Source organism: Pteropus alecto, unplaced genomic scaffold (genome assembly GCF_000325575.1).
Source record: "Pteropus alecto unplaced genomic scaffold, ASM32557v1 scaffold61, whole genome shotgun sequence".
Taxonomy (NCBI): Eukaryota; Metazoa; Chordata; class Mammalia; order Chiroptera; family Pteropodidae; genus Pteropus; species Pteropus alecto.
The window spans coordinates 5,477,755-5,493,068 of NW_006434835.1; the positions used below are offsets into that span (position 1 = coordinate 5,477,755).

Here is a 15,314-nt window from a genome sequence, read left to right on the forward strand (position 1 = left end):
AGAAAATAAAAAGCAAGTTAAGTGCCTTTCAGGCGGCTTCTTCCCAGTCAGCAGTTTTCATAGCCCAATACTGAAATATTGCCATACACAATTGTGTTTGAGATCATATTTAAATATTTAAAATATATCTACAGTATGTTTTAGTTTTATTTATGAGATAATTTTTGAATGTTGAGTATGAAATGTAAAAATAGTCACAAATGTCTTTACCAGAAATAAAAACATATCTAGGGTAGTCAGCGAATTCAAAGCAAACATTTCATAGTCACACACTAATACTGAGGTCTGTAAAAAGGGGTTGGATCAATGATATACATAAAAGATATATTAGTTCCAATACTATCCATTATTGTTTCTATCACCAATACTTAAAAAAAAATCGGTTATACAATCAAAATAGGCTGACACTGATAACTATTGTGTAAAAATAGTGCACTGTCTTCTGCAAAGCAAATTTGCATCCTAAGAGCTGGTAAACACTTGTTCTTTTTTGTTTTTAAATACAGAAAAGGGTTGAGACTTGAAAAAAAATTAAATTAAGGCATTCAAAATGGGTAAAGTTGCCTATCATGAAGCATTAGGAAACTACGTTCAAACTTTTTGTTACAGTAACTGCTTAAGCATGAACATGCAGTTCCATCAGGCACACACAGATGAGTGACATAAACCCCAACATCATGGCTTTATACAAGTGCATAGTTGCAACTGTAATAAGTAATGATATCTGATTAATGTATATAAAAAAATAAAGCGGGAAGTTTAAAAAACCCTCTTGCAGTATTACAGTACTATATATGTGTGTGTGTGCGTGTGTGTGTGTACATATACACATATACACATACACACACCCCCAGTAATAATGGTCACTTCGTAAAGATGCAGTCTGTGCCACTGTAGTGGAATCCATTCCCAGAGTCTTCTGGTAAGTGTGCTGGTGAAATCTCTCTGTTGAAGCCAAAAAGATGATTTCTTTAACTCTTCTCAATCTTTTTGTGCAATGTAGTGTGAGCGACTGCCAAGAGAGCTCTATGGGACAAGTGTGGAAGAGTTGCACATGATATTCTTACTCTATTAACCAATCACTGTTAGTTCAACTTGTTGCTCCAAAGGAGCCCAGAAAAATATCTCCAAGATTTATAATTTATATTGCAGGAATAAAGGGGACATAGATATATGTACGTGTGTGTGTGTCTGTCTCTCAGGAAAATATAGCTTTTTAGTAAATTTTGGGCCATCATATTTCAGTCTTGTTTTAACCGGAAGAATATGATCACCTCCAATAATGACTGCATTCACAGAAGGCAGTTAGCTGGAAAGAAAGGAAAAATAAAGTTAGACAATGAAATAATCTGAGACTTTTTAATTTGAAAAGGCATTCCATGTACATCATTAAACTGTATAGTCTTCCAACTACTATACTTTTAACACCGAAATCATGCATAAACACATTTATTGTATTACTTTTCTTATTTTTAGGTACATGCAATTATATTCTTTTTCGTATTTTCCCATATTGGCTACACACACGACACAGGCTTTAATATACTTAGCTGGCTATTGGGGTTATTAAACAATGTGTCACTGAACGTAACTTTGACTTGGGGTTTAACTGCTAGCTGCCTCATGTAGCTGAAGGGAACAGTGGACTTATGGACCAGGTTCTACTTGACTATTTGACCCTTAGCCACATTTTTAAAATCTGTGAAATGGGAACGCACACATTGTAGTAAACATATGTGAAAATACTCTGTACATCTGGTTGCAGACAGACCCCAACATGACACAGTTTAAGTGCACGTTTTACAGTGTGCTAACTCAAGGTAGAACAGGCCTTCTTTGAACTCTATTCCATGTAAAAGATTTAACTCATGAGGTTCAATTTTCATTCAAATATCCTTCAGCCACTATTAACCAAACTATTTTACATTTTCTAAAAGCGCAAGAACTTTCACAGCGTATCATTAGCACTCTTCGGCAAGAGTAACATTAAATTTCCAAAAAGCAAACATTTCACAGCATCACAAAGAAAACAAGCTCAGAAACGACTATTTCACAGCACTTATTAGACTTACAAAGTTTTTATGGTTTCAATTCTTGCAAGTTAGAAAGAAGGAAAGAGGAGGGAAGAGAGGGGAAAGAGAGAGGAGGGAGGGAGGAAGGAATCCCATGCTATGTTCACAAACTAATACAGTTGTAGAAACTTGAAAACATTGTAAATTTTACTTCTCTGAATATGGCTTCTTTGGAATGAACAGAAAGTACTGTTTAGCTCCTTTGTTATTTCTACATGTTTCATCCTTAAGATAAAAAATTATAATTCCAACCGTATTGAAAAATAGCCAATAAAGAATCTGAACATAGCATTTCACTTTTATACTTGATATGAAAATTGCAGTTAGAAACGTTCCTGAAAACTACTTTTCAAGTATACACTATTAAAAACAACTTAATAAAAGTTCAAAACTAGTCAAAAATAATGAAAACCCAAGAGCAAACCACATGCGCTACTTGGAAGTACTAACATAACTCATTTTTCATTTTTTGATTTACCCCATTTATTTCTTCAGAAATCAAAAACATCGTCATCATCATCACCACCATCAACATCATCAAATGACCAATCCCAGTCTTTAAATGCCAAATCAAGCAATCTGCAATAGGAGGTTTGCAAATTTATACTCTAACACTCTTTAGAAACGGCAGTTTAATACACTTAATCTAGAAATCAGACTTTGAATGTGCTGTAAGCATGTTGACATGATTAAATTAACATGGAAGTACAGAGGGAAATCTTCCTTCTCTTTATATACAAATGCATATAATCATGTTGGCTTTCCAGAATACCAGAGAACTGAAGACAGAGATAATATCTGCGGATAAGACACAATTTCCTTCCCTCCAGTCCCAGATGAAGACAAACCATCCTGATGCCCAGTTTAGTTCGATTTGAGACCTATGAAAGCTCAACATTTTGTCAACATTCCCTTCACAGAAGTGCCCAGGTTGTCAACTCACATTTTACTAGAATAGTACCAGAAGCCTAAAAAGGGAGTTTTAAGAACGTAGCTTTCTCCATTCTAGCAGGCCCTAGTTGCTTGATGGGTCACCAACAGTCATGTGCTCTGTGAAAAACTACACATGAGGGAAAAACCACAGGTCTATAAGCAGCATTAGCAACTTATCCTGGCTAAATAAAATGGACTTAGAGCAGGAGTATATGTGGCCCTTTCTAATTCAATCCAATATTACCTAATCCAATATAGCCTAATATTGCAATCATCTTTTATTTTAAAAAATAGGAGTAACTTTTTCATTGTTTATAACTTTGACATTCATGAATCAACTTATGGCAAAGAACCCATCGGGTCCACAGACTCATCTGTGATCACTGTCAGTGGTTCTTAAACTTTAGTGTATATGATTTTCCTAATGCTATTTATTATGCCTACTCCCAGGACTCAACCCAAGAGATTCTGATATAATTAGCCAGAAGAAATGGAGGGCAAATATTTGCACTTTAAACAAAATAGCTGAGATGAATTCTGATGCAATTGGTTGACTTTGAGAATCAGAGTAGTTTGATGGATGATTACTCAACTTAAAAGTAAACAAACCAACACAAATTACTCTGAATGCAGAACAATATTTGAGAAAATACGCAAACTTATAATTATTTCTTCACTTAACACGTATCACAGCCTCGTATATGTTAATTTTTTTTCCTAGGCTTACATGTAAAGTAACTTTTAACAACGGTTTCAACCCTCCTGCTTGGAAGATTGAGATCAGGAGACCTTCCTGGGCGTCCAAGTTTCCATTTTAGCATACTTTATGAAAAATCTGCATTTCAAATCCAAAATCTTTGAAGTGTGTTAGAAGTGTGTAGCCGTCCCAATCTTCAGATTTTAAAAGTCTCATCGCTAGGCTCCTAGTACAGTGCAGTGCGCTGCAGGCCAAGTCTTCCCTTAAAACCTCCCCTTCACCCCCTTCCAGTCGTCTAGTTCTTGTCATTTCAACCTGGTTTCTTCCACCCATTTTCACTGTCAGTACTTTAGTGCAGGACCTCATTAAGCCTAAACACACCAATCTCTTATTGAAAGCCTTCTATCTGAAAAACTAAATCAAAACTACAGAACAGTGCACGTGGTCCTTTTGATTTTGGCTCAAAGCTTTTCTCCAGCATCACCTTCTACCTGACATTATCTTTTCCCCATCCTAAGCCAATAAAACCTTGCAAACACATAAGTCATTCTGACGAGTTAGTACCTCTGTACATAACATTCTGCTTAGAACTATCTTTACTCTTATTTCTTTGCCTGGAAAATTACTGACCCTCCATTTTTTTGAGAGCTTTCTTGATGCCTTTAGGCAGAGTTCTCCATAATTTCCTTTGTTCCGCATAACGCACATTCACGAATCTATTATAAACATTTTAAAATAGTATTGTAATTATTTGTTTGATTGTCTATCTCCTCCATTTAATTAACCAATCACTTCAGGCCTGTGAAACTGATTGCCAAGACTGCTCCAGAAAGGGCACATTTAACTCTGAGTGCTATGAGCAGGACATGAGAGTGTCCATTTCTTTACATTTCGCCAGTACAAAATTTCTTAATCCACACCAGTTTGGCAGATGAAAATGGTTTTAACACTGCACTTTTAACTTAATTTTAATTTCTTTGTTTAATAATCAGGTTGATCACCTTTTCATAGTTACGGCAATGCCTGAATGTTCCTCACTAATTTTATATTGGGAAGAGGCAATCATCTTTTTATTAATGACTTAATAAGAATTCTACATACAAGATACTACAAAACTGCAAATATATGGTGTTTTAAAAACATAGTGCTTTAATTTTTGGTTAGTCAATCTTTGACTTTATTATCTTTGTTTTTATTCTTAGAAAGTTCTTCTCCAATCCAAGATCAGATACGTATTCACCTATTTTCTTCTACTTCATTTGTGGATTTGTTTTTGATACTTCAAGTTGTATATAACTTTATTTTTTCCCAAATAATTACTGTTAATTTTCTCATATTTGTAAATGGAGAAGAACAAAGATAATGATGACAAAATAGCATCCCCTCACTCTTAAGTATTAGATGTGCTGGTGATGCTTTATTTCTTAAAACTGGATAAACCAGATTTTTTTGCATTTTTGATTTATACTTTTCTATGTGGCTTAAATATTGCATTAAAAAAAAATCTTTAAAAAAATAAAGAGAAATGCCCTCAGCAGAGACCAGCATTTTGTGTCTAGCATTGGAACAAATTAGGATCACCTTCAACTGTCTTCATCAAAAGTCAGCACTCTGTTCACAAATTTTCTACTCTTCCAGCATAGTATTTTAATTTTAATGCAAAATTACCAAGAAAACGCTCCTCTAGAATAGCATTTCCACATGTTTTATAAACTTTCAATTCATTTCTGCTCATATTACTGTGAGACACCAGAGTATTATGTTTGAGGATGCAGAATCCAGAACTACACTAGGGATCTGAACCCGTGGCTGTTACTTATTTGCTGGGTGACCTTGGGCACACAATGTTTCCGTGTCTTACTCTCTCATCGGTTAAATGGAGACATTAACAGCAAAATCACGGGGTGGTTATGAGGATAAATTAGTACAGTTAAAGCTCTCAGAAGAATGTTTGGCATATAATGTGCCCTTAAAAAATTTTATTTTATATAATAATAATAATAATAATAATAATAATAATAATAATAATAATAACTAACACTTATTTAACTATATTACTTTAAAACACTTCACTACAGAAAAAGGGAAGAGTTGCCAAGAGAGTTAAGAGGAGAATCAGAACCAGGCATGTCACAGAACCCCAAGGGAAAAAATGTAATGGTGCAGTTGTTAACAAAGACAGAGAAAAAGTTAAAAAAAATAAAATAAAAAGATAGGTGTATTTATGAATATTATGTTTTAGAAAGTATATAAATATATATATTTGATGATATCTAACAAAGCTAAACATCTGTTTTAAGAAAGATACCATATGAATTAAACTAAAGCTAGACTGACTAATGCTAAGACTTGTATTAAATAAACACAAATGAAGAGCTAGATATTAAATTACTGCTGATATACACCAGAAATTCTGTCCCTAAGTTTTCTTGGGTGATCCTTTAACAGCTCTACCTACATTTCTATAGGGATATATTATAAATTAAAATATCAAAGGCCATCTAGTCAATGCCCGACACCCCTCTGAAGCCATGCTCCCCGATGCCAGCCTGTGTTCACAGGACAGACTCAGGAGCGCTGCTTTCTAACAGTTTTGCCAAGCAGTCACCTTCACCAGGTAAACTCCTGGTGATGTACTTGCTCTTTTAGAGCCGGCCAATTTTTCCAATTCTGGAAATCCCTGACTGCCTGATACTTTCACTTTGTTGAGTTAAAAATGTGCCTCTCTGCCTGGTTCTTGTTCTAATACATCATCCAAGGAAAAGTATTTTAATTCTTCATTGCTACTTATGTTATGATCTCTCATCCTTTCAAATCATTTCTTCAGAAGACTAAATAAGTATCCTTAGTTTCTTCATTTGCTACACGTGTAATACTTTCAAATGACCCACTACTATGTCAGTTGTTTTCTTCTGTATACCCTCCAATTTGTGTATGCCACTCTGAAAATGCTGACACCCAAAACGAAATGCGAACTGTAGGGTGATTCATAAGACAGACACAGATATGATTTTATGAGTTAATTAAGGTTAGAAACAGTGGAAATAATGTTGCAGAGGCATAATAAAATACAAAATTAATTTTAAATGTGCCCATATTTACATTTAACATTTCAAAGGATACATTAGATAAAAAATTTCCACAAAATATCCTATACATTTTAGTCAGTTTTGCTAGTAGTTTTATCTACATGCACAGTTGTGAGAGAAAGAAATCCCTATTATTTACTGTTGCTATGCAAAATGTAATTAAAAATATCAATGAAGAATGATTTGAAGGGCAGGGCCAGAACTAAAACAAAAAAAAGTAATAAAAATCAAAAGTAAATGTGCTTTCAAATAGACCATAACACTGAACTGGAGGACAGAGAGAGGAGAAGCAAGGAAATTATAAGTCAGTGATCATGAAAACTGTTACATAATTGAAAACATTACACTTTGTCTAAAAATTGCTTCATAAACTAATTCTATGTGTTACCATCTACAGTGAAATCACTAACCTGTCAAACAGCACGAATGAATGAAGCATATCAAAAGGACTGGAATGGCACAGTCCTGAAACTAAAGAAACTATTTACCCTTCTAGAGTCTGAATCGGAGAGAAAGATAGTACTTACTCTACTCCAAAGGAGCATTTTAAAGGTCAAATAAGATAACACATAACAAGTTAAATGAGAGAACGATATATATGGAAGCACTTCAGAAACGGAAAGTACTATATATTGTAAGGTATTAACATAGCATTATACATTAATAGTTCTGTAACGTCAATACTAAAATTTTAATAATTTTAGATGTTTGCACATGGTACATGGAATGATCTTCAGCATTTCTGAATTCTTTAAGTTTCTTCAGCTTAATTACTACCATATAATCACTAATTTTAAATAGTTTTTAGCATACCTCACACAAAATTCAACATTTTCACTGCTGAAACCCCAATTCTACCTTTGTCTTTCTAAATTATTTCCTTGAGATATTAGTTTCAAGAAAAGTTTCATATAAGATTGTTTGTGGTTAGAATGAAAAGCTTTCTGACAATACAGCCAAGGCACATCGTTATTCTTATACTGAAGGTCCTGTGTTAGGGAACAAAAACGACACCTGAAATTAGATACCTGATCCAAGTACATACTTTATCCTTTAGCTAATCGGATCTTCATGATCATTTCAATGAATAGCAATATTTATAAATGCTGTAGTATCTGGTAAGCCAAGAAATGGTTATTCTGAATCAAGAATTAAATTACTAAAATGTAGCCACATAAAAATGGCTCCAAAAAATGTTTTTGTGCATTAATCATCATCTCTGAACTTACTCCACATTCCCAACTCTACCTCCAATTACAAGGAGTGTCCACTTTACTTATTAGTTAATATCCGCATTTTTAAAGCTGATCTATTCTGCTCTTTAAATCAAACACAAATTATTATTTTAAACTTATAGATGTGAATTAAGACTTAAGATTTCAGTCCTCCTTCTCGAGTCATCTAACATAAAAGCGGTTTCACAATTTTGCAACATTAAACAGAATGTGTGTATCTGACACTTAAAGGTCTGTGTGTGCATCCTATCAACTAAATCACTAGACAATGTGCTTAGAAAATCCTAAATGTTATGATGATATAAACATGACAAAAACGAGCCCTTTATATATTTTTGGTTGAGTTTAATATATGTGATTTAGTAAATAAATTTATATTACATTCATCAAAACCAACGAATGAGACATGCATACTAAAATAGTTTCAAATATTTGGTATTCTATGGTTCATTAAAATACCAAGCAAAGGAGAACTGTAATTAGAAAAAACTGTAGTTTGAATATAAATAGCAAAATGTTTCTACAAACGCTTTAATTTTTACCACGTTTTTATTTATTACCTTGGTTTGTTTGGGGCAAGCTGTCGACTTGGCCGTCTAATAGACTGGTTTTGCTGGATCTTCATGGAAGTTCTAGGAGATGACCGTGCGAAAGGGTCTGGGGCTGGAGGCTTTTTGGGTATCTTTTTCACCAACCGACTAACCCACTTTTGCTGCTCTTCTGTAGAATTTGCTAATATTAATAGATTCTTTGCCGTTGAAATATCATAATACACTACAAAGAAATATTTGAAAAAAATCAATACATTTAAAGATATATGAACATAAATAATATTGATGCAGCAAGTAATTTTCTTTTTACCTTTGCAAGGTGCTATAATCTCCTCCTTTTTGTCCATGTGATCTTTGTGACATTTGATATGGCAGCGACGACACTCTAAAGCAGGAGGCGGCTTAAACATATGCCACAATGGCTTCATACAAGCCTCACAGTTGGTAGGAAAATGATAGAGAGTAGGAATAAATTCATGTCCCTTGTGGCAAATATAATTTGATTTTTCTCCCACTGGCTCCACCGGAAATTCTTGTTCCTTCTTACTTTCTCCTTCATTGGCATACAGAATCTATAAATACCAAAAAGAACAATGAATGATTTCTAAACATGTTATTTTTATGTAGTAACAATTCTTATAGTGTAAATAAAATAACATTAGCCTAAATTATTCAATAAGAAGAAAATATATCTGACGTTCAAACGTTAGTAGGTTGTTTCATCAAGAGCTCATATGAAAAAAATCGTAAGTCACATCAGTCCACATTTCAAAGAATCTATCCTATTCAAATGGTGTCACCTTTTTTCCTCCATGATCTCTTACTATGTTTCAGCAATTTTATCAGAATAGGCCAGCAAAAGGCAAATTTGAACTTGATGGGTTAGAAAGTTTTTCTGGAAGAAAGTCTTCAAAATAATCTCCTGATGAGATGTGGCAATTATATGACTTGATGCTTTGTGATTCTCAAAAACAGACAAACGGTAATAACTGCAAACACAGCTTTAACAGAGAAGATTTGTGTTTGGAAAGTTCAGGAAGAAAGGAAAAGGGGAAAGGATATACTCCAAATAAACAGGATAAGCATCCAGAAAATAATTCCTCCACAGGACACCAAGCATAACGGCTATTCCATAGAAGAAACTCAGTAACTAATTGTTGGTTTAACTACTTTTAAAATGAAAGTACTAAAAGGAAAAATTTAGCTTCACTTTAAATTCAAAGTAAAGGGCTATGGGGTGTAAAATTTTACTTCGCAAGCAACTTTTTAAACTTTCTAGAGAGCTGAGCATAAAACCAAAAATAGAGAGAAACTTTATGCTTAAAAAATGTCACAAGCAACCCTGAATAAAAGGAGAAGAAAGGCCAGAAACACGACATAAACACACGACGGGCTTTAAAATGTAAAATGGAGAGAGAAAAGAGGATGTATCCAAACAGACTAGGCATGAAAGTCACAAAAGAATGAAATACTTTTAAATGGGACTAAAATTAAGAAGTAATCTGAAGATAGCCCCAGAATAAAAAAAATTTGATATGTCATGTCACACTGAGAATCGCTAAAAGTGAAGAACCAAAGAAACTCAACCAACCAACCAAAAACAAAATAAAACTGTTTACCTGAAATATCCTTGGAATTTCTTTAGCATCTGCTCTATATACATCTGTCTGTGTGACTGGTCGGACATGAAACAACTTGCTATAAAAGATTAAAAAAATATATTATCAAATGATCATATTTTATTAGTTATCCTATACTTATGTCAGAAGTTAAAATTGACAATTTTGACCCATGTTAGGTCAGAGACGATCTTGCTCTATTAACACAATCACTCCTTGAGAGTCTGAGTTTTCAATGTCAGAAAATTTTCTAATTAGTTTCAGAAAACAACATATTCAAGACTCATGAAATAAAGATGTTTTAGTTAACTCTATATCCCATTTTTTTCATCGGTATGAAGCAAATATAAGAAAATGTAAACCACAGTTCACATTTTGTAAACAGCAAGAGCTATACTATATGAGTACATACACATACATACATACATACACATACATACACACACATGTGACTAATATATTGTACTAACTTGACAAAAAATGTCATGTTACTCTTATACTTTAAAAAATGAAGTTTCTAAATATTCTAACAAAAATACTTACTCTATATCTAAAACCATGTAAGGATTAGATTGTTCTTTATCTTGTTCACTGTCATAGAAAAGAATCTTCTTACTGCTGACAATCACATACTGTTAAAAAGAGAAAGGGAGGAATTAAACAACGATTAAAGTTGATATATATCTTATTTTCTTTGAAAATAAATTTGATATTAGCAATCGAAATCATATAAAACACCTGAGTTAAACAACTAAAAAGTTCTTAATATAACCTTAGAAAGATCTTCCTGAAAAATAACAATCAATTTTGTTTGTATATAATTTAAATAAGCAAACTGGGAAGAAAATGAATTCAAATATTTTTGAATTGATTTAGCTTCAAGATCCAAGGGCACAGGTAACCTTATTGCTGTGGTTTGTGTGTTTATATTCCCTCCAATTTCATATGTTAAATCTTAATACCTATGGGATGGTATCGGGAGGAGGGGCCTTTGGCAGGTGATAGGTCATGAGTACAGAGCTCTCATGAATGGGATTACTGCTCTTATAAAAGGGGTTCCAGAGGGCCCTCTAACCCTTCTACCATGAGGACACAGCAGGAGGTCTGCGACCTGGAAGAGGGCCTTCACCAGAACCCAACCATGCTGGCATCCTGGACTTCCAGCCTCCAGAACTATGAGGAATAAGTTTCTGGTGTTCATAAACCACCCAGTCTGTGGTATTTTGTTATACCAGCCTGAATGGACTAAGACATTTATCAAAAATGAACATTATAATATCATAGTAACAGAGGAAAAGAAATAAATGGGTCTTTCTGTCATATCCAGAGTTGTTTTCCCACTGAAAAAGCAGAAGCACCAAGGTCAATAGGCTTCTGTTTTCCTAACGCCAAAACCTGTTTTATTAACAACAATGTTAATGATGAAAAAGTTTTTTTTACCAAGATACATAAAATCACATAACTCCTAATCAGAAAGTGTAAACAAGCTTTGTGTCTCAAAGTTCTAGTTGTATATATCTTACAACTACAAAAGTGAAATGGCTTTAGCTAAACCAAAAATAAAGCAAATAGACCATATTCAAAGGTACCAATTACCTTTCTAACCCATCCAAATTTCTTAGTGTTGTTTCTCACAGGCAGTGAAAGCCATCCCTCTAGTCTTGATTCTATAAATAAGCACAAGATATGAGGATAAATGTAATAATTCTAAGAAAATGAGAAATTAAAAAATTTTAATATAAAAGTCACAACACAAATCAAATATGCCCTTCAGAATTTATCACTGCACGTTATCTAGGATACAATAATAACGCAGGATCAATATAAGCAAGTTATGCAATGTAAAACAAAATCCAAGTTACAACACATTGGAAATATATATTCTATGCTTTATAAAGTCAAATGCCCCATTGATTAAATTCATGCATTTGCAAAGTTCAGCAGAAAAGTTGCAAAACAGAGAAGCAGCTCTCTATTCTCACCGCTACACCTGCATTCGAACCCCCTAGCTTTCCTTCGGAAGGAGGCCTGCCTAGAGACACACCACACGTTTCCTTCTGAGAAAACATTTTAAGTGAAATTACATGTTCAGAGAAAACGAAATTTTAGAACGGCTATAATAAAATGAAATAAAATTGTGTAAATTACAGATCAAACTTGGTTAATGAGTAGCAATATAATCAAGAGATTTCTAATCAAAACCAATACAATTCTAGTTCAACAAAGGAAACTATCTGAATCCTTAGAACTTGTTCAACTGGCATTTGATAAGTATCTTTTAATGAAATAAGAAAGTAAAATAAGCATTTTTGATGTTATTCTAATAATAAAAGTAGCTATCACTTATTTAATATCTACCACATGTCTGAACTGTGCTAGATGCTTTACATAAATTTTCTTTCATTCTTATAACCCCACAGAAAGGTCACACAGGGACACATCTCTGACTCCAGTGCCTACACTCTCTCTCACACCAACAGCCTTCCAGAGCATATGAAGAGAAATGTTGTCACTATAAACATTTACCCATATACTCAACAGTCTGGACACGGTCTTACTCTAATTGGAGACTAAATCAGATGACTTCTAACAACATGCATAAGACTGAAATAATTTTATTCCTAAGCTCTAAACCAACTTCAATATAATCGCTTATGATTTATATTATGTATAATATATACCTGGGAAATGTGGTGACAATGTAAGGAACTATAGTTACTTTACTTTAAATTCAATTAATAAGAGACTAAATTTTACCTTACATTCAACTGCTCATACATTAATTTCCTGTGGCATTTACATTAAATGTTTTTTGTACTTATATTAACTTTGTGTTAAGCAATGTGTTTTCCATCTGGTTTCTTATTTAAACTATAAAGACAAAGATCGGGTCAAACTGTCTTGTACTCTCTTTTAAGGCCTAGCAAAATGCTGACTAGGTAAACACTCAATGGAAACTTAAACACGTTCTCTACAATAGTCTACGTGCTTTTTCTGTACTGTCACTCCTGATATGAAACTTCAGAAAGAAGTTCTTCGTGGTTGAAAATGGAGGAAACAGGCAGTGACACCATATGCTCCTAAATGATACAAAGTACTGTGCCTCATTTCTCTATGACAAAATAAATCTATCAAATCTAATAGCGATGCCGTGTGCGAGACCTTAAAAATAAACTCCGTTCATGCAGCAGTTTGTTAGAGTTAGTAAGTGTTAGTTTACGTCACAAAAAGTTTTCACAAGGACTGAAATTAAGGGTAGTGGGGAAAAAACCCGAAGGTGAAGGTGAAAGATTTTCAGGATATCACCTGTATCATTAGGTTCCGACGAAATAGGTAAGTAAGGCAAAGATTCTTCTTCTGAGTCAGAATCAGAGTCAAGAAGGATATGAGAACTGGAAGGCTTAGTAGCAATATTGAGAGAGGTAGAGGAACGTTGGTAGGTGAATGACATAGATTCCATAGTGTGTGATTGAGTGATGTGAACTAAATACCCAACATAAAAAAAAAGTAAGAATGCAGAAAAAGTTAAGAGAAAATAAAATGAAAGCTCAAGAGAGAGCTACCAATAACATATCAAGAGCTAATTTAAATAATTAAATATGTGGAATTTTCTTTTGCATTTTTTAATTAAAAATTTTGTCAAAAATCAATAAGCAAAATAAGTTTAACTGCCATTTGAATCCCCACTCCAAAGAGTAGGTTTTTCCCTTAAAGAAATGACAAATACTTTTCCTCAAGAGTAAAGTCAGTCACAGGGCTTCAAATAATCAACAGATTTACATTTAAGACAAAAGGCTTAAAAAAAAAAAAAATAAACATAAGAGCTGAAAACATATTTGTACCTGGAAACCCATCATCTGCCTCAGCATCCCCTGGTCCACTGCCTGTACTCGAACTATCCATACCAATATGTAAGGCCTGGAGCTGTGACCGGAGCTGCTCAATGTCACTGTCTTTACTGTCCAATGTCATCTGCAGTTCAATTCGAATCTGGCTCTCTTCGGCTATTTGCTATGAGACATTAAATTATATTAAGTTAACTGAATGCCGTATATCTCATAATTTTGCTTCTTAGTTCAATAATTATTAAGAAGTAGAAATGTTCTATAATCAATAAAATATAGACAGACATGAAAACAACTCTACTAGTGTTCAAAAAGTATTCTTACGGCCTGCATTTCATTCAGTTCTTTCTGATACTTGATCATCTGCTGGGTCAGTTTCTCACGTTCAGATTTAAGCTCCATATGTAGCTTTCTATTCTCCTTCTCTTTTCTCCGCACGTCTGTGTCACTACCACGCTTGACAGGTTCTTTTCGATTCATGATCTCAGCCAACTTATTCACAGCCTGAAAAACATAGAAGTATATAAATAAGTAAAATAATTTACGTTGATGGTTTCTTGGTAACTCACCAATAGCGAGTTATTCAACCACTAATAATCTCATTCCCTATATACGGGGCCACAAAGAAACCTTTTATATCAACTACTACACCTTCTTCATTACTCATTATCCTTCGGCAACGTGCACTCTATTAATTCCTCACTCATGTTTTCTGAGAACTGATTTAAAATGTTTATAGGTTTGATCTGATGTCAGTTTCTACCACCTTATGAGTTTTTAGTTCCAAGACAGATTTTACTAGGCAGATCTTTCATCCTGAAGAGAACTTTGCATTGGCATCACATTAATAAAATACAACATGTCCAACCACAGAGCAGAGCAGCTGGGACCCATGAGTATTTGTGGGATATGTACATATAACCATGAAAGTTGGTGGAAGGATAGTCAATAATTACAGATTCCTTTTGAGACTAAATCACCCTTTTTTCAGGCTGTGAGCAAATGGTCATTCTCTATAGTTTCTTAAAAGCAGAAAAACATCAGATTACAATAATTAGGAGAAAATGTGATTCCATGTGGAAAACTTAAGAAAAACTTTAACAAACACTGAACTGGACAATGTTAATCAAATCTAGCTTTTCTCAATGTGGCATATATTAGATAATTGTGATTGTTCACACTGGTATCTTCAATGATTACTACTGCCAATCTGTAATGCTAGAAGTAAAATGTAAGAGATAAACTAAAAATTATATTTAGAGTTTATTGAGCG

General features: G+C 33.7%; 1 protein-coding gene across 1 annotated transcript in view; it reads right to left on the reverse strand.

Annotated features, from left to right (window-relative positions):
* Positions 1 to 6: 6 nt before the first annotated feature.
* ROCK2 (Rho associated coiled-coil containing protein kinase 2) overlaps positions 7 to 15,314 on the reverse strand; it is a 69,018-nt gene continuing 53,710 nt past the window's right edge. Inside the window, exons 27-32 of the mRNA XM_006910236.2 lie at positions 11,793 to 11,863; positions 10,740 to 10,828; positions 10,197 to 10,275; positions 8,888 to 9,149; positions 8,587 to 8,800; positions 7 to 1,309 (exon numbers count right to left, since the gene is read on the reverse strand). Of these exons, the coding sequence (XP_006910298.1) occupies positions 1,306 to 1,309; positions 8,587 to 8,800; positions 8,888 to 9,149; positions 10,197 to 10,275; positions 10,740 to 10,828; positions 11,793 to 11,863 (719 nt within the window). The 3' untranslated portion in view covers positions 7 to 1,305. The remainder of the gene's footprint in view (positions 1,310 to 8,586; positions 8,801 to 8,887; positions 9,150 to 10,196; positions 10,276 to 10,739; positions 10,829 to 11,792; positions 11,864 to 15,314) is intronic.